The sequence below is a fragment of the Podarcis filfolensis genome (genome assembly GCF_964270895.1).
Source record: "Podarcis filfolensis genome assembly, chromosome: 7".
NCBI classification, from domain to species: Eukaryota; Metazoa; Chordata; class Lepidosauria; order Squamata; family Lacertidae; genus Podarcis; species Podarcis filfolensis.
Window position 1 is genome coordinate 89,809,887 of NC_139603.1, and position 22,303 is coordinate 89,832,189.

The 22,303-nt window shown below is 50.8% G+C and overlaps 1 protein-coding gene across 1 annotated transcript in view; it reads right to left on the reverse strand.

The window, feature by feature from the left end:
• TONSL (tonsoku like, DNA repair protein) overlaps positions 1–22,303 on the reverse strand; it is a 47,860-nt gene that overhangs the window by 23,811 nt on the left and 1,746 nt on the right. Inside the window, exons 2-17 of the mRNA XM_083621842.1 lie at positions 20,532–20,627; positions 20,119–20,261; positions 18,382–18,565; positions 18,027–18,156; positions 16,400–16,571; positions 14,022–14,136; positions 13,775–13,923; positions 12,705–12,857; positions 11,811–11,936; positions 9,184–9,385; positions 7,230–7,291; positions 5,784–5,873; positions 4,823–4,895; positions 4,523–4,686; positions 2,623–2,746; positions 269–972 (exon numbers count right to left, since the gene is read on the reverse strand). Of these exons, the coding sequence (XP_083477968.1) occupies positions 269–972; positions 2,623–2,746; positions 4,523–4,686; positions 4,823–4,895; positions 5,784–5,873; positions 7,230–7,291; positions 9,184–9,385; positions 11,811–11,936; positions 12,705–12,857; positions 13,775–13,923; positions 14,022–14,136; positions 16,400–16,571; positions 18,027–18,156; positions 18,382–18,565; positions 20,119–20,261; positions 20,532–20,627 (2,687 nt within the window). The remainder of the gene's footprint in view (positions 1–268; positions 973–2,622; positions 2,747–4,522; positions 4,687–4,822; positions 4,896–5,783; positions 5,874–7,229; positions 7,292–9,183; positions 9,386–11,810; positions 11,937–12,704; positions 12,858–13,774; positions 13,924–14,021; positions 14,137–16,399; positions 16,572–18,026; positions 18,157–18,381; positions 18,566–20,118; positions 20,262–20,531; positions 20,628–22,303) is intronic.

Here is a 22,303-nt window from a genome sequence, read left to right on the forward strand (position 1 = left end):
GCAAATTGCAACTTCTCCCAGCAGCGGACTCGCTCTGCTCTGCGGTGAACAATGCAGAGAGGAGCAGTCGGGAAGCCAGAATCCGTGTCGGACGCAGGAATGTACTGGCCATAGAGAGGGAAGGAGGATGGCCCCGATCCCAGAGGAGTGCTGGCCTCTCAAGGCCCAGGGAAGCCAGCCAGCTTCTCACAGTGCCACGGCAAAAAGAGCGTCTGCCAGAAAGGAACCAAGCCAGACCCACTTCTCTCCCCGAACCCTGGAAACTCACATGTGCTGGTGCCGAGGGGGGGCTCTCCCCACGTCCAGGGGTCCCCCCATTGACGTGGCTGCTGCCTCCCAGGGGGCTGGGATCTGCCGCACACTCTGGGCTCTCCGCCGCCGCCACGCCGGCCCCTCGGAGTCGTCCCAGCGGAGCCCTGTCGACAATATGGGTGAGGCAACTCTGCCGGACCCTCCTCCTCCTCTTCTTGGTTGCCTCGGGGGGCTGGCGGGGAAATCCCCCGTCACTCTCGCCCCCCAGGCTCTCCTCGGACTCGGTCCCAGACTCGGGTTCTGGGCTCTGGCGGCTCCTTTTGCGGGAGGCGAGATTCTGCCCCAGGTCGTCTTCCAGCCAGTCATCTCCTACGTACTCCTCTGGGGGGATCAGGGCAGGCCCAGCGGAAGACTTGGGGCGTTCAGGACTGGGCATAGGGCAGGGCTTGGCTCTGCCCACCCCGCGAATGGCAGCCCGGTACTCGGCCGGGGCAGCTAGCCTGGCCTCCCTCTCTGGGTCCTGGCCAAACAGCCGCTGCCTCTTCTTGACTGGCCTCAAGGGACTGATTGCGTCCTCCTCCCCGGGCTCCCTCTGGCTCCTCCGGGGACTGGGGGACTTTGGGGCAGGATCCAGAGGGCAGGGGGCTTGCGGGGACTCAGAGAGCTCTGCGTCAAACAGCTGGCTGGCCGGCAGCTCTTGGGGAGGCTGAGCCTTGAAGCCTGGAGGGACAAAAGCAAAGGCGTCAAGTTCACACCCTTGTAAGGGAAAATCTTATGAAAATGTACTATAGATGGTACTTGACCCCTGTAAAACTAGCAAAAATAAATAAATCATATAAGTGCTGGAGATGTAAGGAACAGATAGGAACACACTCCCATATGTGGTGGTCCTGTCTAGAGATACAAAGATTTTGGAATATGATTTATGAAGAGATAAAGAGACTGATAAAAACTACATTTAGCAAGAAACCCGAAGAATTTTTACTAGGAATTGTTTCAGATAATATTCCCAACATTTCTCATTGAAGTTGATGGACTATGCTGAAATAGTTGAAATGACCAGAAGAGTCAGAAAATCAGGAAGGCCGAAATTTTAATAAGGAATGGGGGAAATTTATAACTTATCTTAAAAACCATTGGATCCAGTTAAAATTGTTAGGATTGGAATATCACTTGTAGTTTAAGGGTGAATTCTGGACACAACGGAGACGTAAAATATTTGGATTATCATAAAAGATGCAGGAGGAAATGATTAATCATAGGACCCACAAAGGGGAGGATGAAGTCCAGGAGATTCATTGGAATCTTGTTTTTATGATTTATGTTTGGTATATTTCTGAAAAACTTTAATTTGAAAAACCAAATAAATAAATATATTTTTTTAAAAAAAGATTTCTCCTTGCCCACTCAGCCCCAAAGAGCACCGCAAAGCTTGGCCCCAGGCACAGCAACAAAGGAGACAGAGATCGTGGGTCCCTCAGTCCCTTTCAATCTGGAACAGGGTGCTGTTCTCAGCAGAGCAGGGAGACAGAATCTGGGCAGGATAAGGAAGGGACCCAGAGCTCTCCTCCAATGTTCATTCTCATGAACTTGAAGCATCAAAGACATTGGCCTGCTAAAAACACAACAGCTTTAAGGCTTTCCACCAGAACAAAGGAAGACTTGGCTGGGTGAGAATTCCCAATAAAGCAGACTGTCTCGCCAGAGTGGTGCATGCTCTGGTTATCTCCCGCTTGGACTACTGCAATGCGCTCTACGTGGGGCTACCTTTGAAGGTGACCTGGAAACTACAACTAATCCAGAATTCGGCAGCTAGACTGGTGACTGGGAGCAGCCACCGAGACCACATAACACCGGTCCTGAAAGACCTACATCGGCTCCCAGTACGTTTCCGAGCACAATTCAAAGTGTTGGGGCTGACCTTGAAAGCCCTAAACGGCCTCAGCCCTGTATCCCTGAAGGAGCGTCTCTACCCCCATCGTTCAGCCCGGACACTGAGATCCAGCGCCAAGGACCTTCTGGCAGTTCCCTCCCTCCGAGAAGTGAGGTTACAGGGAACCAGGCAGAGGGCCTTCTCGGTAGTGGCGCCCGCCCTGTGGAACGCCCTCCCACCAGATGTCAAAGAGAAAAACAACTACCAGACTTTTAGAAGACATCTGAAGGCAGCCCTGTTTAGGGAAGCTTTTAAAGTTTAATAGACTATTGTATTTTAATATTCTGTTGGAAGCTGCCCAGAGTGGCTGGGGAAACCCAGCCATATGGGCGGGGTGGAAATAATAAATTATTATTATTATGCCAACGGCCCCTTGAGGGTGTCCCCAGGAGCAGGCCCCACACCCCTTGAGCCCCAGGAACGAAGCGCAGACTCACCTCGGTCTGCCAGGGCTCTCTTGAGCAGACCCTCCATGGCCTGGCAGCGCTGGCGTGTCTCTCGGTCGAGGTCCCTGCCGTAGAGATGCACCCATGCCTGGAGGGTGCCCAGCGGGGTCAGGCCCTGACAATAGAAACACAGGGAGGGTTGGCCCCAAGAGAAACAGGAGCCCAGCCAGAAACTTCTTGCCGCCTCTGGGCTGCACCCAAGAAGCCCGGTGGGCTTGCCACCCCCTTCCCTGTAGCGGGAGCAGACCCTGAAGCTGCCAGGATGCCAACCGGCCAATGCAAGGCCACTGTCCCTAAGCCAAGGGGAAGGGGGAGCTGTGAGGAATAGGGGCCTGTTAGAAACGTGGGTCTGCACACTTCCTCTGAAGGAGAGTTTCGTAGCCTGGGGTTACTCCAGGGTCCTTTGCTGTCACTTGAGGCTCAGGTGGCCTCAGTGGCCCTGAGTGCCTTCCATCAGCTTCGGCTGGTGGCCCAGCTATGCCCCTATCTGGACAGGGATAGCCTAACTACTGTTGTCTATGCTCTGGTGACCTCAAGGTTAGATTACTGCAATGCGTTCTACGTAGGGCTGCCTCTGAAGACGGTTCGGAAACTTCAGCTGGTGCAAAATTCAGCGGCCAGGTAGCTCACTGGAGAAAGACGGTTTACACCAAACCTGGTCCGACTGCACTGGCTACCAATTAGTTTCCGGGCCCAATTCAAAGTGCTGGTTTTGACCTATAAAGCCTTAAACAGCTCAGGACCACAATAACTCAAGGACTGCCTCTTTCCATATGAACCTACCCGGACCCTGAGATCACCTTCCGAGCCCCTTCTTCGTGTGCCTCCTTCACATGAGGTCTGGAGGATGGCAACACAAGAATGGGGCCTTCTCTGTGGTGGCTCCCCATCTGTGGAACGCTCTCCCCAGGGAAGTTTGTCTGGCGCCTTCATTATACACCTTTAGGCGCCAGGCAAAAACGTTCCCTTTTGACCAGGCCTTTGGTTGATCCGATTTACATCCTATATCCTTTTAAAATGTGGGGGTTTTGGGGGGGATGTTATTGGTTGTTGTTTTTGTTCCGATTATATATATTGTGATCTTTTCTGGGAACTGCCCTGAGACCTCCAGGTATAGGGCGGTATATAAATTCAAATAATAATAATAATAATAATAATAGGCTGTGCACTGCAGGTTAACCCTGCGCCCCCCAACCTGGTGGTGCTGGGAGTTGTAGTCTACAACTTGGGCCTTTGGGCCCTTGATTCTCTGACCCCCACAAGAACTGATGTTCCCCTGAAGAGAGCTCCAGTAGGAGACAAGGAAGTGGGGAGGAGGAGGAGGAGGAACAAAAGCAGAGGAGGGAGGGATGGAAGCAGCTCAGGGAAGCTGTTCACTAGGCCTTCCTGAGAAGGCAATGCCCACAATTTCAGAACTTGGGATTTTGTCAAATGCTGCCCCCCTCTCCAGACCTTGAAGGCAGAAACCACGACACCAGTAGGAACGGGCTAGAGCCCCACCCCAAACAATACCAGGAGGAGGGGCTGCAGTTCCCTTTGTGCATCGCTGGAAGAGAGGCAGTGTGAACCACATATTTATACAACATCGTGTCTTATCCAATAAAGTTTTCTGTGGTTCTTTTAATTGCCTTTTCTTTCCTTTTTTTGTCACTTTCAAACCTTTTTTCAACCTTTTTTAGGTGACAAATCCCCTTTCTTCTTCTTTTTTCTGATTAATTTTGTTACACTTACCTTTGTTGTATGATTGTATTTTAAACTAATAAAGATTTATTTATTTTTTTTAAAAAAGGCAGTGTGGCGCAGTGGTTAGAGTGATGGGTATACATGCAATGAATAAACTGCCTTGCTCCCCAGCAGCAACTCTTGCCCCGTCCCAGCCCTGGTGGCTCACCTTGGCATTCCGCAGCACCACGGACGCCCCCCTGTGGATCAGGAGCTCAGCCACGTCGAAGTGGCCGCAGTTGAGGGCGTCGTGCAAGGGGGTGATGCCCTCACATCCAGGCCCCCCCGGGTCGTCAATGGCGGCATTGTGGTCCAGAAGAAAACGCACGATCTCTGGAGGAAGAGGCGAGGGGGGTGGTCACGTCCAGCACAGCCCCAACCCCGCCGTCAAAGGGAAAGGTTCCCGGGCGCAGAGCCCCCACTTTCAGGCCCCCCCCCCGGAAGTCCCTTCCCCTGTCCCAGCACTTACCCAGATGGCCGTGGTTGCAAGCCTCGTGCAGAGGGGTCCAGCCGCAGTAATCCCGGGGGTTGAGAGGGTGACCCTGAGGCAGAGCAGAGAAAGGTAAGGATGCTCAGGGGGTCAGAAGTTGGCCGGGGCCTTGTCCTTCTCATCGCACCCGGCACCTGCTCCCCACTTCCCTCTCTCCAAATTGGGGGGGGGGAGCCTCGCATGCCCCATGTGACAAAAAGAGAGGGAAGAAGTTTCTACAGACAAAGGAGCTGAACTCCGTGGGCCTGAGCCAGGATCTGGGGCAAAGGGACTAGAAGATCACAACAGCTTGCCCTGATTCTGTCCGAAGGCATCCCGATACAATACAGTAATCTTTATTGTCATTGTGCCATACAGAACAACGAAATTGAAAAAATCTACATCAGACATTCAAAAACCAACAAGCCTACTATCCCAGCTATCCCAGTCTGGTTAGCCCCCTAAAAACTCTGATACCCCATAATTAAATACAATATACTCCCATAGAGACTACCTTAAAGGTAAAGAGACCCCTGACCATTAGATCCAGTCGCAGGCGCTCATCTCGCTTTACTGGCCAAGGGAGCCAGCATTTGTCCACAGCCAGTTTCCGGGTCATGTGGCCAGCATGACCAAGCCACTTCTGGCAAACCAGAGCAGCGCACGGAAACGCCGTTTACCTTCCCGCCGGAGCGGTACCTATTTATCTACTTGCACTTTGACGTGCTTTCGAACTGCTAGGTTGGCAGGAGCAGGGACAGAGCAAGGGGAGCTCACCCTGTTGCGGGGATTCGAACCGCCGACCTTCTGATCGGCAAGTCCTAGGCTCTGTGGTTTAACCCACAGCGCCACCCGTGTCCTTTGCACTACCGGGGTGCGCACTATCCAACACAGCACCACCGCAGTCCCTGCCCACTTTCCCTTTATTTTAATGTCCAGCCAACCCGCCCCAACAGCTCACCTTCTTCACACAGAACTGCACCTGGCGCAGGTTTCCGTCTATGCAGGCACGGTGCAGCACAGTCTCCCCACGCTCGTTCCGCTGGTTCCACTGGGTAGAGGGAAATGCAACAGAGGAATACCTGAAGGAGTAGACCTGAAGGAGCATCTCCACCCCCATTGTCCAGCCCAAACACTGAGGTCCAGCTCCGAGGGCCTTCTGGCGGTTCCCTCCCTGCGAGAAGTGAGGTTACAGGGAACCAGGCAGAGGGACTTCTCGGTGGTGGCACCCTCCCATCAGATGTCAAGGAAATAAACAACTATCTGACTTTTAGAAGACATCTGAAGGCAACCCTCTTTGGGGAAGTTTTTAATGTTTGATGTTTTATCGTGATTTTAATATTCTGTTGGGAGCCGCCCAGAGTGGCTGGGGAAGCTCAGCCAGATGGGTAGGGTATAAATAATATTAATAATAATAATAATAATAATAATAATAATAATAATAATGAAATCAGTAACTTTCCCCCAACTACCCACCCCAATTTCCAAGACAGTGAAGCCAAAGGGAGAAGATGTACGTCTGACTGTGCTTTTATATTTTGCTGGAAGGCGCCCAGAGAGGCTGGGGGAACACAGTCAGATGGGCAGGAGACAAGTATTCTAATATTTCCGATGACTGGCTTGCTGACACCAGTCCCCTCGGGAGAATCACCTGCTTAGTTTATTCACTTGCTGATGCCTAAGCATTTCTAAACCTCTTCATATTTAAAAATCTCTAAGCGGCAAGCGGCATGCAAAAATGATGAAAGCAGGTACACAGTATCTGGTGAAACAGGATTATAAAAACAAGAATCCCATGACAACAGGCTTCGATCTTAGGGAATCAGGGAAAGCAAAAAGAGGCGTCTTCACAAGACGTCTGAAGCAACTGATGGATGATGCTTCAGGTAAGGCAAGAGGGAAAGGAATCCCACAGGGAAGAGGCAATGGCAAAAAGGCCTGCTTCCAGCTTACTGCCCTGAAACATTCTGTTTTAGGATTGTGATTTATTACCTGTCCTTCAACCTGAGGTCCCCAGGTGGGTTACAACAATTTCAAATTACAACATTAAAAACCTTTTTTAAAAAACAACAACTAACAGTTGCAAGAAAATAAAAATACAACCAATAATAGCAGTAGCTTCTAATAAAAAGTAACAGAAGTTCATGCAATTGCTTATATCATTTTTAGATTTCCAGCAACTGGCGTGCAGAGGCATCGCTTCTTCCAACTCTGGAGGCAGGGCAGAGCCATCCCGGCCATGGCCAGCTCTCTCCTCCCCCATGAAATAGTCCAATCCTCTTTTAAAACCCACCCAAGTTGGTGGCCATCCCTGCATTCTGTGGGAGTGAGCGCCACAGTTCAGCTATGCCCTGACCTCAGACTTAGCTGGCCCCATGGAGCTGAGTGGACTGGGGCCCTTGTATACCTTGTTGAGCCTGCGCCGTCCAGGGACCGTCTTGTTGTAGCCCTCCAGGTCATCCTCTCCGCCTGGAAGAGAGGGGAGAGTCCCAGAGTCACCGTCCCTGAAGCAAACCATGCCGTCCACCAAGAAATGTACATCCCCAAAGCAACGCCGGTCTCCTGTTTGCCCTGGACAGCCAGCAGACAAAAGGTTCCCTACCACAGCCTATCATAGCTACCAGCAACAAGTCTATCCATTTCACACACAAAAAAACCCCTTTTAACAAGCCAGTCCACTGGCAATGAGTTCCACAGGCTGTGACGCATGTGCCAAGCACTTCCATCCATTTGTCTTAAGTCCTTCCCCATTCAAGGCATAGGTTTAGCAGAGAGAATGACTGTTGATTGTAGAGTGGACCCTCCAAATACGAACTTAATTCGTCCCGGGGGTCCATACTTACCCCGAAAAGTCTGTAACCAGAGGCACCGCTTCTGCGCACATGCGTGGCATAATAGAGTGCTTCTGCGCATGCACGCATGACGAAATTCGCAACCCAAAATTATGTTACCCGAAGGTAACATAACCCAAGGTAAAGGGACCCCTGACCATTAGGTCCAGTCATGGCCGACTCTGGGGTTGCGGCGCTCATCTCGCTTTATTGGCCGAGGGAGCCGGCGTACAGCTTCCGGGTCATGTGGCCAGCATGACTAAGCCGCTTCTGGCGAACCAGAGCAGCGCATGGAAACGCCGTTTACCTTCCCGCCGGAGCAGTACCTATTTATATACTTGCACTTTGACATGCTTTCGAACTGCTAGGTGGCAGGATTAGGGACCGAGCAATGGGAGCTCACTCTGTCGCGGGGATTCAAACGACCGACCTTCTGATCGGCAAGCCCTAAGCTCTGTGGTTTAACCCACAGCGCCACCTGTATCCCTAACCCGAGGTACCACTGTATTTATAGACCACCCTTCCCACCAAGGAGCTCCACATGGTTCTCTCCCCCGCCCCCGTTTTCACCCCGCAACAACTCTGTGAGGTAGGTTCGGTTGACAGGCAGGGACTGGCCCGAGGTCACCCAGTGAGTTCCGTGGCTGAGCGGGGATTTGAACCCCAGTCTCACAAGCCACAGTCCAACGCTGTAACCAACGCACGACATTACCCCCGGTAGCTCCACCCTGCTTGCAACCTAACAGAAAGTAACAGTGCTCAGCTGGGGCTCCTTCTCCAGACCCTGTGCTCTGAGGAAGGCAGGCTGGGAGCAGAGAGGCCTGACACACCCGCCCCGAACTTCTCCAGGGCTCATCGAGGGAGAGAAATGCAAGCATCACCCATAAGCCTCTTCTCCCAGTATACCTGAAGGAGCGTCTCCACCCCCATCGTTCCCACCCTGTGAGAAGCCAAGCTACAAGGAACCAGGCAGAGGGCCTTCTCGGTGGTGGCACCCGCCCTGTGGAACGCCCTCCCAGCAGATGTTAAAGAGAAAAACAACTACCAGACTTTTAGAAGACATCTGAAGGCAGCCCTGTTTAGGGAAGTTTTTAATGTGTGACATTTTAATGTACAGTGGTACCTCTGGATGTGAATGGGATCCGTTCCGGAGTCCCGTTCGCATACTGAAGCGAACGCAACCCGCGTCTGCGCTGGTCGTGATTCGCCGCTTCTGCGCGTGACGTCATTTTGAGTATCTGCGCACGTGGCGAAACCCGGAAGTAACACGTCCCGTTACTTCCAGGTCGCCGCGGAGTGCAACCCAAAAATGCTCAACCTGAAGAAACTTTAACCCGAGGTATGACTGTATTTTTAATCTTTGTTGGAAGCTGCCCATAGTGGTTAGGTAAACCCAGCCAGATGGGTGGGGTACAAATAATAAATTATTATTATTATTATTCTCCCATAAGCCATGTGGGCAACCCCAAGCCTTGCCCCCACTCCCTTCCAGGAAGTGCCCTTTGCTCCCACGATCTCCCCGTCTCTCACCGCTATCAGAAAGCTCCAGGTCGCTCTCTTCCAAGGGCTCACTGCCCTGGGCCTCCTCCTCTTCATCCTCTTCCTCACTGATCTCACCATTCCAGCGCCAGCCCTGGGAGCCACAGAGGTCCTGCAGCCTGGCTTGGGTGTTCAATGCCTCGGGGCGACCGCACCTCTGCTGGCAGGCGTGGAAGTGCCGCAGGACCTGGCGCTGAGAAGCATTTGTTTGGGGTTTAGAAACAGAGTTTGATCCGGCCTCTAAGTTCACTTTCAGTTTTCAGGGTAAGAAGCAACGACAGGCATTCAAATGTTTGTGTCCAGGCTTGCTGATGTTGCTTGAAGTCAATGCATTTCTAACCAACCCTCAAAGACTCTCTTTGAGGCAGTGGAGAGTCAATCTGGAAATCAAATTTACAGCTGGAAGGGACCCTGAGGGTCATCTAGTCCAACCCTCTGCAATGCCTACCCTCCCTGCCCGCAGACTGTCTCGCCAGAGTGGTGCATGCTCTAAGTTATCTGTCACTTGGACTACTGCAATGCACTCTATGTGGGGCTACCTTTGAAGGTGACCTGGAAATTACAACTAATCCAGAATGCGGCAGCTAGACTGGTGACTGGGAGTGGCCACCAAGACCATATAACACCGGTCTTGAAAGACCTACAGTGGCTCCCAGTACGTTTCCGAGCACAATTCAAAGTGTTGGGGCTGACCTTTAAAGCCCTAAACAGCTTCGGTCCTGTATACCTGAAGGAGCGTCTCCACCCCCATCGTTCTGTCTGGACACTGAGGTCCAGCGCCGAGGGCCTTCTGGCGGTTCCCTCACTGTGAGAAGCCAAGTTACAGGGAACCAGGCAGAGGGCCTTCTCGGTAGTGGGGCCCGCCCTGTGGAACACCCTCCCACCAGATGTCAAAGAGATAAACAACTACCAAACTTTTAGAAGACATCTGAAGGCAGCCCTGTTCAGGGAAGATTTTAATGTTAATTGGTTATTGTATTTTAGTGTTTTGTTGGAAGCCGCCCAGAGTGGCTGGGGAAACCCAGCCACATGGGCGGGGTATAAATAATAAATTATGATGATGATGATGCAGGAATCTCAGCTCAAGAAACCTTGACAGACGGTCATGAAACCTCTTCTTAAAAACAGCCAATGAAGGTCTACCAACTACGAGGGGTGTCCATTCTGCTGTCAAACAGCTGTTACCATCAAAAAGTTCTTCCTAATGGTTAATCGGAACCTCCTTTCTTATAATTTGAATCCATTGGTTCAGGTCCTACTCTCTGGAGCATGAGAAAACAAGCTTGCTCTACCATCCGTGTGGCAGACCCTCAGATATTTGAAAATGGCTCTCCTATCTCCTCTCCTTCTCCTCTTTTCTAGGCTAAACATCCCCAGCTCCTTCAACCGTTCCTCATCAGGCTTGGTTTCCAGACCCTTGACCATCTTGGTCTCCCTCCTCTGCACACCTTCCAACTTATCAATATCCTTCTCAAAATAGGCTGCCCAGAACTGGACACAGAACTCTACTTTCCCAAGAACAATTGGGAACACACTTTAAGGCTCCCTCCTGTTCGCTGACATATCACATCGGGTGTGCGACAGGGGAGCTAGCTTCAGGGGAAAGCAGGTGAGCGAGATTTAGGGGGAAATGGTCTCGTAGGTCAAATGGGGACCCAACTAGGCTTGCACACTGAAGGCTCCTGACAACGAGACCAGAGCTAAACACTGAGATTGTTTCCTTCTCATAGGCACCAATGGCCCACTCTGCAGAAAACTGAATTGCTGCTCCCCTGTGGAATCAGATCTGTCATTCTCCTCCCTGCCTATAATTAAATACTATTAATAATAATAATTATTATTAAATTTGTATACCGCCCTTCATCCGTAGATCTCAGGGCGGTTCACAACATAAAGATACAACATAAAAAGCACAAAATTTAGATAGCAATGAGCAATAAATATTCTCTGGGTAGCTTATAAACAAGAAACTATTTTTTTTTAAATAATACAGTATGTAGTATTTAAATGACGAGCATTTTTTTAAATTGCCAGTTTTCCCCTCTTTACTAGCATAAATGGTTTAAAAGATTAAAACTATGCTAGGCCGTAGACACCCAAGATTAGCTAAAAGTGCAATTAAAAAGCTGGGTAAATACAAGGGTGATCTTCACCCTTGTAATCTTCTCACTGGAAATTGTTTCTTGTCTTGCTGCCACTCCTACGAAGTTTTGCTGATTGGTGTTTTACTTTTGTACAGTGACGTCTATTTAAATCCGCCCACAAACCGCATTGGAAACATAGGCTAAGCTAAATAAATAAGTATTGCCTCAATTTATGGGAAAACTGATAGGCTAACCCAGTGCCTCTTGAAACATATGGCTAAGCCTCATGTTATGATGCTATCCTACAACAAGCTGTGATGGGAACGCCAGCACTCTCCTGCATTCCCAGGTTTCTGACTGGATGGGGATGCGTGGGAAAAGTGTCCTTGCCATGTTGCAGGGTATGATAAACTACTGGTTTATCACATAGTTGTTGCATGGATGCTATTACAACTCAGTGTATGAATATTACGAAGGATCCACGCTAATACCTTCAGCATTGTGGCGTCATCCAAACCCCACTGCCGGCCTCACCTGCAGCTTGGCGTCGGAGGCCTCCTCTGCGTAGGAGAGAGCCGTCTGGAAACATCTCTGCAGCTCTTCGTAGCTCTCCTTGGCCTCCTCCTTGGAGACAGCGATGTTCAGCCACGTCTTCCCCTCCTGGCCATGGAAAGAGCAAGCTGAGTTCCAGGAGCTGTCTGGCTTATCCGCCCACCAGTTCAGCATGTTTATCTATTTATTTTGGCGCATTTGTACCCCGCTCTTCAGCCACAAAGGCTCCCAGAGCAGCTTAAAGGTAAAGGGACCCCTGACAATTAGGTCCAGTCATGGCGGACTCTGGGGTTGCAGCGCTCATCTCGCTTTATTGGCCGAGGGAGCCGGCGTACAGCTTGCGGGTCATGTGGCCAGCAGGACTAAGCCGCTTCTGGCGAACCAGAGCAGCGCATGGAAACGCCGTTTACCTTCCCGCTGGAGCGGTACCTATTTATCTACTTGCACTTTGATGTGCTTTCGAACTGTTAGGTTGGCAGGAGCAGGAACCGAGCAACGGGAGCTCACCCCATCGCGGGGATTCAAACTGCCAACCTTCTGATCGGTAAGTCCTAGGCTCTGTGGTTTAACCCACAGCGACACCTGTGTCCCTCAGAGCAGCTTACACACCATCAAAACAAATTAGCCCCTATCCACAGGCTTACAAACACTTTTAAAAAACAAAAATCGCACGACACGCAAGGAGAAAGGGACAAGGAGGGAAGAGGAAAAATGAAAATCAAAAATTCAGACGCCAGTTTCTAAACAGCTGTTCCTACAATGCCCAGCCGGCATGGATCAGGAGCAGGGAATGCTTGTTTGGCATCTAAGTAGGAGAAGTCCTGAACAGCCTCGCTTGGCCCCATCCTCGCCCTGATCCTAGCCTGCCGTCCTTACCTCCAGAGGGTTCCCCTTCCGCAGGGTCAGTTCGGCCTGGTAGTGTTTTATGGCCTGGGCATGGTCCTTCAGGTCTCCAAACGTAGCGGCCAAGGAAACATGGATCACAGCCAGCTCTTGGTCTGGGCGCTTCAGAGACTGAGCGTGGCACAGCTGGGAAGGAAAAAGACAAGCCCAAACTGCCGTGGCAAAGAGGCCCAGGGCACCCCGCAGCCCACCGCTGACCTTTAAAGCCCTAAACGGCCTCAGTCCTGTATACCTGAAGGAGCGTCTCCACCCCCATCGTTCAGCCCAGACACTGAGGTCCAGCTCCGAGAGCCTTCTGGCGGTTCTATCATTGCAAGAAGTGAGGTTACAGGGAACCAGACAGAGGGCCTTCTCGGTAGTGGCGCCCGCCCTGTGGAACGCCCTCCCTTCAGATGTGAAATAAATAAGCAGCTATCTTATCTTTAAAGACATCTGAAGGCAGCCCTGTTTAGGGAGGTTTTTAATATTTAATGCTGTGTTGTTTTTAACATTCAATTGGAAGCCGCCCAGAGTGGCTGGGGAAACTCAGCCAGATGGGCGAGGTATAAATAGGTAAAGGTAAAGGGACCCCTGAGAATTAGGTCCAGTTGTGACCGACTCTGGGATTGCGGCGCTCATCTCACTTTATTGGCCAAGGGAGCCGGCGTACAGCTTCCGGGTCATGTGGCCAGCATGACTAAGCCGCTTCTGGTGAACCAGAGCAGCACACGGAAACACCGTTTACCTTCCCACTGGAGTGGTTCCTATTTATCTATTTGAACTTTGACGTGCTTTCAAACTGCTAGATTGGCAGGAGCAGGGACTGAGAAACGGGAGCTCACTCCGTCACAGGGATTCGAACCACCGACCTTCTGATTGGCAAGTCCTAGGCTCTGTGGTTTAACCCACAGCGCCACCTGCGTCCCATAATAATAATAATTGCAAGCCTGTGCCAGAGCTCTGGGAGCCCTCAAATGCCAAGTCCGTCCAGCTGGCAGCTCTACAACCTCTCCTCTTCCAGGTCCTCGCCCCAAGGCCACTCTTAGCCCCAGGAGGTGCCTCACCTGCTTCTCGTAGGCCTCCAGAGACCGGCGATAATCCCCCGCCTTGGAGAACAGATCGCCCAGCTGCTCGCAAAGCCCTAGGGCTTCTCGCAGGCTGCCGGCTGCCTCTGCTTCTTCCAGCTCCTGCTGCAGGCGGCTCACTTTTGTGGCTGCCAAAGAGAAAGAGAGAGCCACGAGCTGTGAGGTCATGTGCGCCCGGGTGCCTGGGCCCAGGGGAAGCCCCCAAGGGAGCGGCGTTGCCACTCACCGTAGCGCAGGCTGCGGCAAACGCTCTCCCGCTGCGGCGGCTGCTGGGAGCCCAGGCGATAGGCTTTCTTCAGGGAGCGCTTGGCTGCCACAAAGTCCCCGAGGCTCAGCAGGACCTGTGGGGGAAGACGGAAGGTCAAGCGGGGAAGTTGCTGGGGGCGGCCGAGCTCACTCTCGAGAGAGGTCACCCAGGAGTGTAGCAATCAGATGGGATTACTATGAGGAATTATAAAATATGCACCAAACCATTGTGTCCGCAATGAAAGCATTGCGTTGACTGGGTTTGATTCATTGACCATAACTTCTGATCAAATCCCACAAGCTCTCCTCTGCATCTCTGGCCATTTTCTCTGCTGTTCATTATCTACGCCTGACAGGCACGTATAAGCATTCTGAAACACAGGCCAGTTGCTTCACAGGGCATCCTCAGTACATAAAGTTAATAGGTTACTTTAATGTAGTTTGTTAATCTTTAGATAGAACTTAAGGGCCAGGAAGAGAGTTCACAAGGAGATGGTAAATACTACCCATCCCTCCTCTCCTGTTTATACTACCCATCCTTCTGTGGCGTTCCCAAAGCAAAGGAAGGATTGAACTCTGATTAATAAGAATACACACAGAGGCTGGAAGCAGCAAGACTCTGGGAAGGGTGCGTACAAGAATCTCTGTCTCTCCACCCCTCGGCCCAGGTCGTTTTATTCACAAAAGAACTTTTTACACAATGTTCGTAAGAACCAATCAGATTTCCTCTGAGCATTTCAAAAAACCCCACGTGGGGACAAAGTTAAAGATTCAAACTACAAAGAGCTAATTTCCTATTTGAGCATGCATATGTAATTCAGAGTAAATAAAAGAGGAAGCAAGGAGGAATGCTTTTAGGAAACTCCAGAGGTCATAAACAGGAGTAAAAAGAAGAGGACGGAAGGATGGCAAGGAGATAGGTAACTTTATCACCTTCCTGTGAAACTATTTCCAGGCCCTAAGATTAACAAAATCAAGGAAGGGTACATCAAAGAAACTGCCTACTATCTTTTATGGCCTAGGATGCCTGATGTAGCAACTGCCTGTGTGCGTGATTTGTCAAACAAGAGATATAGGACAGGGATGCAGAGGCGTGGATTGATCAAAAATCATATCAAAATGGCTTAAACCCAGTCAACACAATTACTCCATATTTGTTATAATTCCTCATAGCTATCCCACTTGATCACTACATCCTTCCTCTCCTGTTTATTTCTGTTTATGACCTCTGGAGTTTCCCAAAAGCATTCCTCCTTGCTTCCTTTTTATTTACTCTGGACTACTATGCATGCTCAAGTAGGAAATAGTTTCTTTGTAGTTTTAACTTTAACTTTAATGTGTTAAGTTCATGCAAATTGGCTCGTCAATAGAGACATATGCAAATTACTTGTTGACATCTGGCTCCAAATACAGTTATTGTCATGATACTCAACTTTGATTCTCACTGCTCTTAGGGCTCCTTTTTCACACAGAGTAGATTCTGTATGTACATAATTGGGAAAGCCAGAATAATAGACATGAGCAAGGTTTTATATGAATGCCTTCCTGTGTCATCGTGCATTGTACCATTGGAATTGTTGGAAGAGGGACTCCAAAGTTCATCTGGTCCAGCCCCCTGCAGTGCAGGAAACGTGAGTTCAGCCCTCAAATGATTCACAAATATGATTCAGGGGCAGAAAGGTGTTATTGGATTGTTTTTATTTTATATATTTTGTGGTTCTGTATTTTGCTTTTGTGCTGTGACCCACCCTGAGACCTCCGGGTATAGGGCAGTATATAAATTCAATTCGTAATAATAATAATAAAATGGAAGATATAAACCATGTGGCTTCTGCACCAATAATTCACAACCCATGTTAAAAGGATGGAGGAGAGAAGAGGCTGAGGAGGAGATTCTGTGCTTGCAAGAAAGAAGAAATTGAGGGCATAGCTCTGATCCAAACAGATGCCAGGAGGAGACTGGGGACACCTCATCCCACTAACATGAGAATTAATGGGAACCACCTTTGGAGAATGGATCTGATGCAATTCAACCAGGTAGGAGCATCTCACACACAGAACCCTGTCTAACCCTGGCACTCACCCCCACCGCTCAAAAACCCCGGTAACGGTCGTCTTTTAGACGGACAACTCGCACCGCGTCGCCGTTTCCCTTCGCAGACAAACCGGAAGCCCAATAGGAACCATCTTTGGAGAATGGATCGGATGCGATTCAACCAGGTTGGAGCATCTCACGCACAGAAGCTGCACACAGCCGCTTCCCCAGGCATCACACGCACCCCCATCCAGGCCACCGCAGTCCCCGTCCCCAGGCCAGAGGAGCTGGAAAGGCGCCTGCCCCACCTCTGCCCCCCTCACCTGGGCAATGCTCGCACAACACTCGCTCTCCATGTACTTCTCCTTCATCTTGCAGGCGCATTCCCGCGCCCTCTCCAGGCAGCGCATGGCCTTCGAGTGCTCCCCTTCCCGCAGGTGGATGTTGCCCAGGTTGTAGTATGCCCGGTAGAGGTCTTCGTGCAGCTGAGTCTGCCTGAAAGAGGAGAAAAAGAAAGCCTTTGACAGCTGCCCAACAGCTGCTTTGGACTACAGCTCCCATCAGGCCCAGGCAGCACAGTCACATGACGCGGGGAGATAGCGAAAGCACAGCACATGTGCTGACGGGGGCGGATGGGAGATTACCAGTGTGTAGCCGATCAGTTCAACTCCTCTTAGCTAGGAGGAAAGACAGCTTGTGAAATTAGCAGGGCAGATGATTGGCAGGGAGAACGGACGTCCAATAAATATACACAGAGAGGAAAGTTTTCCAATTCAGCACCAGGAACATAAAGAGCCTGCTGGATCGGGCCAATGTCCCATCTAGTCCAGCATCCTGCTCTCACAGGGGCCAACCGGACGCCTTTGGGAAACCTGCAGGCAAGATTTGAACACAAGAGCCCTCTCCCCTTATGTGGCTGCCAGCAGCTGGTGCTCAGAAGCAGAGCTGACTTGATAGTTCTCTCCTCCATAAACTTGCCCATTCCTCTTTTAAAGCCAGCCAACCCTCACTGCAAGAGTAAGTTTCATAGTTTAGCTACATGTTGCATGGCTCTGCAAAACGCCCACATGACAGGGCCCTACACTTTTTTATTTTTGGGGGACAGGAGGCGGGCAGGTGTGGCAGACTCCCTGGTCCTGAATGGGGTAACTGTGCCCCTGAAGGACCAGGTGCTCAGCCTGGGAGTCATTTTGGACTCACAGCTGTCCATGGAGGCACAGGTCAATTCTGTGTCCAGGGCAGCTGTTTATCAGCTCCATCTGGTCCACAGGATGAGACCCTACCTGCCCGCAGACTGTCTTGCCAGATTGGTGCATGCTCTGGTTATCTCCCGCTTGGACTACTGCAATGTGCTCTGCGTGGGGCTACCTTTGAAGGTGACTTCAACTACAACTAATCCAGAGTGCAGCAGCTAGACTGGTGACTGGGGGCGGCCGCTGAGACCACGTAACACCGGTCTTGAAAGACCTACATTGGCTCCCAGTACATTTCCAAGCACAATTCAAAGTGTTGGTGCTGACCTTTAAAGCCCTAAACGGCCTCAGCCCAGTATATCTGAAGGAGCGTCTCCATCCCAATCGCTCTGCCCAGACACTGAGGTCCAGCGCCAAGGACCTTCTGACAGTTCCCTCCTTGAGAGAAGCCAAGTTTCAGGGAACCAGGCAGAGGGCCTTCTCGGTAGTGGCACCCGCCCTGTGGAACGCCCTCCCACCAAATGCCAAAGAGATAAACAACTACCAGACTTTTAGAAGACATCTGAAGGCAGCCCTGTTTAGGGAAGCTTTTAATGTTTAACAGAACACTGTATTTTAATACTTTGTTGGAAGCCACCCAGAGTGGCTGGGGAAATAAGATGGGAGGGGTATAAATAAGAAATTCTATTCTATTCTACATAAAGGTCCGGGGGAGGAGGAGAGCCCGAAAGCCCACAAGGCGCAGCCCAGCCCTTACTCAGAGATGTAGATGCTCTTTTTGATGTAGTAGGCATGCTTGGCCGGGTTCTTCAGGCTGTCGTAGACCAAGCCCAGGTTCAGGTAGAGTCGCGCCCTCATCTCGCTGGCCTCCCGCTGTGGCACTTCCCCTGTGAGAAGGACGCAGCCTGCCTTTACCCCCTGCAGGTCGCAACCCGCACACAGTCCTCCTCCCAGGGGCCGAGAGCGTGGCCCTTCGTTCAGCTCACAGCACCCGCTGTTTCAGCATCCGCCAAGGCAACCTGAAGGCCCGAATTCTCAGCAGAGAGAGTCTGAGGACCAGGCTCCTGGCTGCAGCTCCCTCTCGGCTCCCTTCCCGCCTCCGCCAGAGGTACCTTCCAGCTGTTCCTCCAACACCTGCAGGCTCTTCATGAAGGCCACCTCCGCCTCCTGCAGGGCCTCGCTCGAGGGGTCACTTTCTGCCATGAACATGTACGTGCGGCCAATGGTGGCCCAGGCCCTCTGCTGCTCAATGGGGTTGCAGAGGGAGCGGGCCAGATCCAGGTGGCGGCGCTGGTGCTGGAGAGAGGAACACAGAGGGGAGGGTCAAGGCCAGGTCCCCCGGCAGCATCCATCCCCAGTCCCACGAGAGAACTGGAAGGGCCTCAGAATAATGTTTTTCCTTCTCCTGGTCCAGGCCCCCACCTCCAAAGCAACGAAGGAGTTGGGAATGTTTTTCAACCCAAGGGCCACATTCCCTTCTGGACAACCTTTCGGGGGCCATGTGCCAAGTGGGCAGGGCCAGAGGCCAAAGTGGGTGGAGCCATTCATGCTCATGTTACCTTTGTACTGTAGCTTAATTGCTACACACACTCATGCATTCCTCTCTATCCTGCATCCAGGAAGCAAGAAACTCAAAGGAATGCAGCAAAGGGATTGATTTACTGTTGCAATAGTTTATGGCTTATCAATAGCAAGGTCCCTGTGGTGAAATACAGATGAGACGTCCTGTGACTGTGGAGCAAAATCATTTGGGGCTTTTATTTTTAAAACTGAACTTCACCTGTAAATCTCAGGGTAGTTCACAATATAAAAACACAATATAAAAACACAAGTACGTACATAAGTTTATCTGATTTGTGTCCTTTGTTCGGATCTACAGACCTCCATACAGTGGACGCTCGGGTTGCGAACGTGATCCGTGCGGGGTGCACGTTCAGAACCCGCAGCAATGCATCTGCACACGTGCGGGTTGCGATTCGACACTTCTGCACAAGCTCAAACCGCAATTTAGCACTTCTGCACATGCGCGACCGCCGAAACCTGGAAGTAACCCTTTCTGGTTTCAGGTTTCAGCAGTCTGTAACCCAAAAATACGCAACCTGAAGCATCTGTAACCCAAGGTATGACTGTACAGTCATACCTCGGGTTGAATATGCTTCATGTTGAGTGCGTTTGAGTTGCACTCTGCGGCAAGCCGGAAGTAACGGAGCGTGTTACTTTCGGGTTTTGCCGCTTGCGCATATGCTCAAAATGACGTCATGCGCATGCGCTGAAGCGACGAAAAGTGACGCGTACATGCGCAGACATGCCGTCACTAGTTATGTTTGCTTCTGGATGCGAACGGGGCTCCGGAATGGTTCCTGTTCGCATCCTGAGGTACCACTATATAGTGTCATGTGATCAACAGGATTTCAAATTTAGGATACTTTGTAGCTTGTTGAACTGAAAAATCTTTTAAAAAAAAACAAACAAAAGCTCATACCAACAACAAACTTAGTTGGTCTCTAAGGTGCTACTGGAAGGAATTTTTGTTTGTTTGTTTCGACTATGGCAGACCAACACGGCTACCTACCTGTAACTTGAAAAATCTTTGGCACAGTTTGATTATAAATAACAGTTTCAAAGTGTGTATCTGAAGAAGTGTGCATGCACACGAAAGCTCATACCAAGAACTAACTTAGTTGGTCTTTAAGGTGCTACTGGAAGGGAAAAAAATTTTTAGTTTCAAAGCAGTTCTTGAAGGAAGCACCACTTTAAGTGATTTTACTTGTCAAAACCGGGGGGCTTAAAGCGCGATCTCTGGAAAGAGCTTCCACCCTCCGGACCCCCGCCCCCTCCAGCCCTCGCACCTTCAGTGCAGCTTCATAACTCTCCAGCTCAGCCAGGCACTCCCCAATTTTCCGGTGGGCCACAGCACAGCCGATGGCATCGTCAACACTCTCCAAGAGACGCAGCTCCTGCCGGTGCTCCTCCAACGCCTCCTCAAAGCGCCCTGCCAGGACAGAAGGGTCAGCGGTGGGCCTTAGACGGTAGGCAAAGCAAGTGCCATGAACATGCTATGGAACCAAGGGGGTGGAGGGAGAAAAACGCATTTCGCCAGTGCTTTTCTCCCCTAGATGCAGCAGAGCAGTTGGGGGCTTGCTCAACTGAGTGCCGGGAATCTTCAGCGCCTCAGCTGAGCAGCTTAAGGGACCACCACCTACTTAAAGTAGCTGTTGAAAGCTATTTCGAAGTCTGGAAGCCTGTACAGGAGGACACTTACCATGACGGGCCAAGATCCCTCCCAGCTGGTTACAGAGGGCTGCTTCCTCCTTCAGGTCCCCCTTCCGCTGGGCTTTCTCCTTGTCCTTCTGGAGCTCTGAAGGACAGCAGCAGCAGCAGAAGACCCATTAGTCTCGTCCCCACGGTTAGAAAACATGGATATTTACTGTGTTAGTCAAATGCAAGGAGGGCCTTTGCACTCGCCAGAAGCTCGGCTCTGCCCTCGCTGGTCCTGGAAGGAGCCTTTAAAAAAGTCCCATATGCTCAGAGACTTTGCGCCTGTTCATTGGGGGAGAGAGGAAGCCCAGAGCACTTGTTCTTTAGATGTCCCCTTTATGAAGAGGCATGTAGTGAGACCATTGATCCCCTACTGGTGAGGCTCGGTGACCTCCCGGAAAAGCAAAAATTAGACCTTCTCCTGTTAGGCAAAGATCAGAAGATGACCCGGATGGTCGCCAGATTCTGTGTACAGATCTGTAGGTGCAGACCAGCCCCCTGACCCAAACTAGCTTGTTAAGAAAATCCCCAAACTCAGTTCCATGGGTGACTCTGGGTCATCTCTCTGTGGTAGAGGACGAGGTGGTGGGACAGTGTTCTCGAAGCTACCAGCATGAGTTTGACCAAACTGCGGGAGGCAGTGGAAGACAGGAGGGCCTGGCGTGCTCTGGTCCAGGGGGTCACGAAGAGGCGGACATGACTAAACGACTACAGATAAACCCTTGGTTTACCCCAGGCATAGGCAAACTCGGCCCTCCAGATGTTTTCGGACTACAAGTCCCATGATGCCTAGCTAACAGGACCAGAGGTCAGGGATGATGGGAATCGTAGTCCCAAAACATCTGGAGGGCCAAGTTTGCCTATACCTGGTTTACCCCCTCTGATGGTGGTGAAGGGGGGGGGCCTAAGGCGGTCTCCCAGACTTAAAAATGAGTTAAATTATGCAAGTTAAATTTAGAGGACTGGGGAAAATTTAGAGATTATTTGAAAACTGTATGTGAAGAAAATATAACGCTAGTGTGTTTCAAAGAAGCTTTGTGAAAAAATAAGGAATATCGTAAAAATGTAAAAGAGGATGGAAAAATGTGTTAAAAGGCGATACTATAATTAAGGAATGTGTGGATAGGATGTAAGCATGAATGATTGTCAGAGGAGTTGAGGGAGGTCTATTAAGCTAAAATATGTGATGTTAAAAATTGTATGATTGGAGATATTATGGAAAAACCTAATAAAATATCATTAAAAAAAAAAATTATGCAAGCTCCCACTTCTTACCCCCCCCCCGTAATCCAACCCTCCTCTCCCCCCAAATCCCTCCCCCCCCCAGGTAACACTCTCCCTCCCTCAACCCCTCCAGGCAGGGGTGCCCACTTGAATAAAATGGGAGGGGGGTCTAGTTAAACCCCGCCCCACATAATCAATCGCATGACGTGGTGCCCCCCCCCGACTTAAATGGAAATGCCCATAAACTTGGGGGGTGTCCTTGAATATTTTATTGGGGGGTGAAGGACCCCCTGAGTTGGCCCCTCCCCCTCTCCCCTTCAGGCAGTTTGGGGGGGATTCCTGTTAAGCCCTGCCCTGCATAATTGATCACGACAGGGCGCACCCCCATGCCCATCAACTGAGGGGTCTCAAATATTTTATGACGGGGGGGGGGGGGGAGGCCCCCTGAGTTGGCCCCTCCCCCTCTCCCCAGGATGCCCCCCTCCCCCTTCAGGTAACTCCCTCCCAACCCCTCCCGCCAGAGGTGAATAAACGTAACTAAAATGGGGGGTT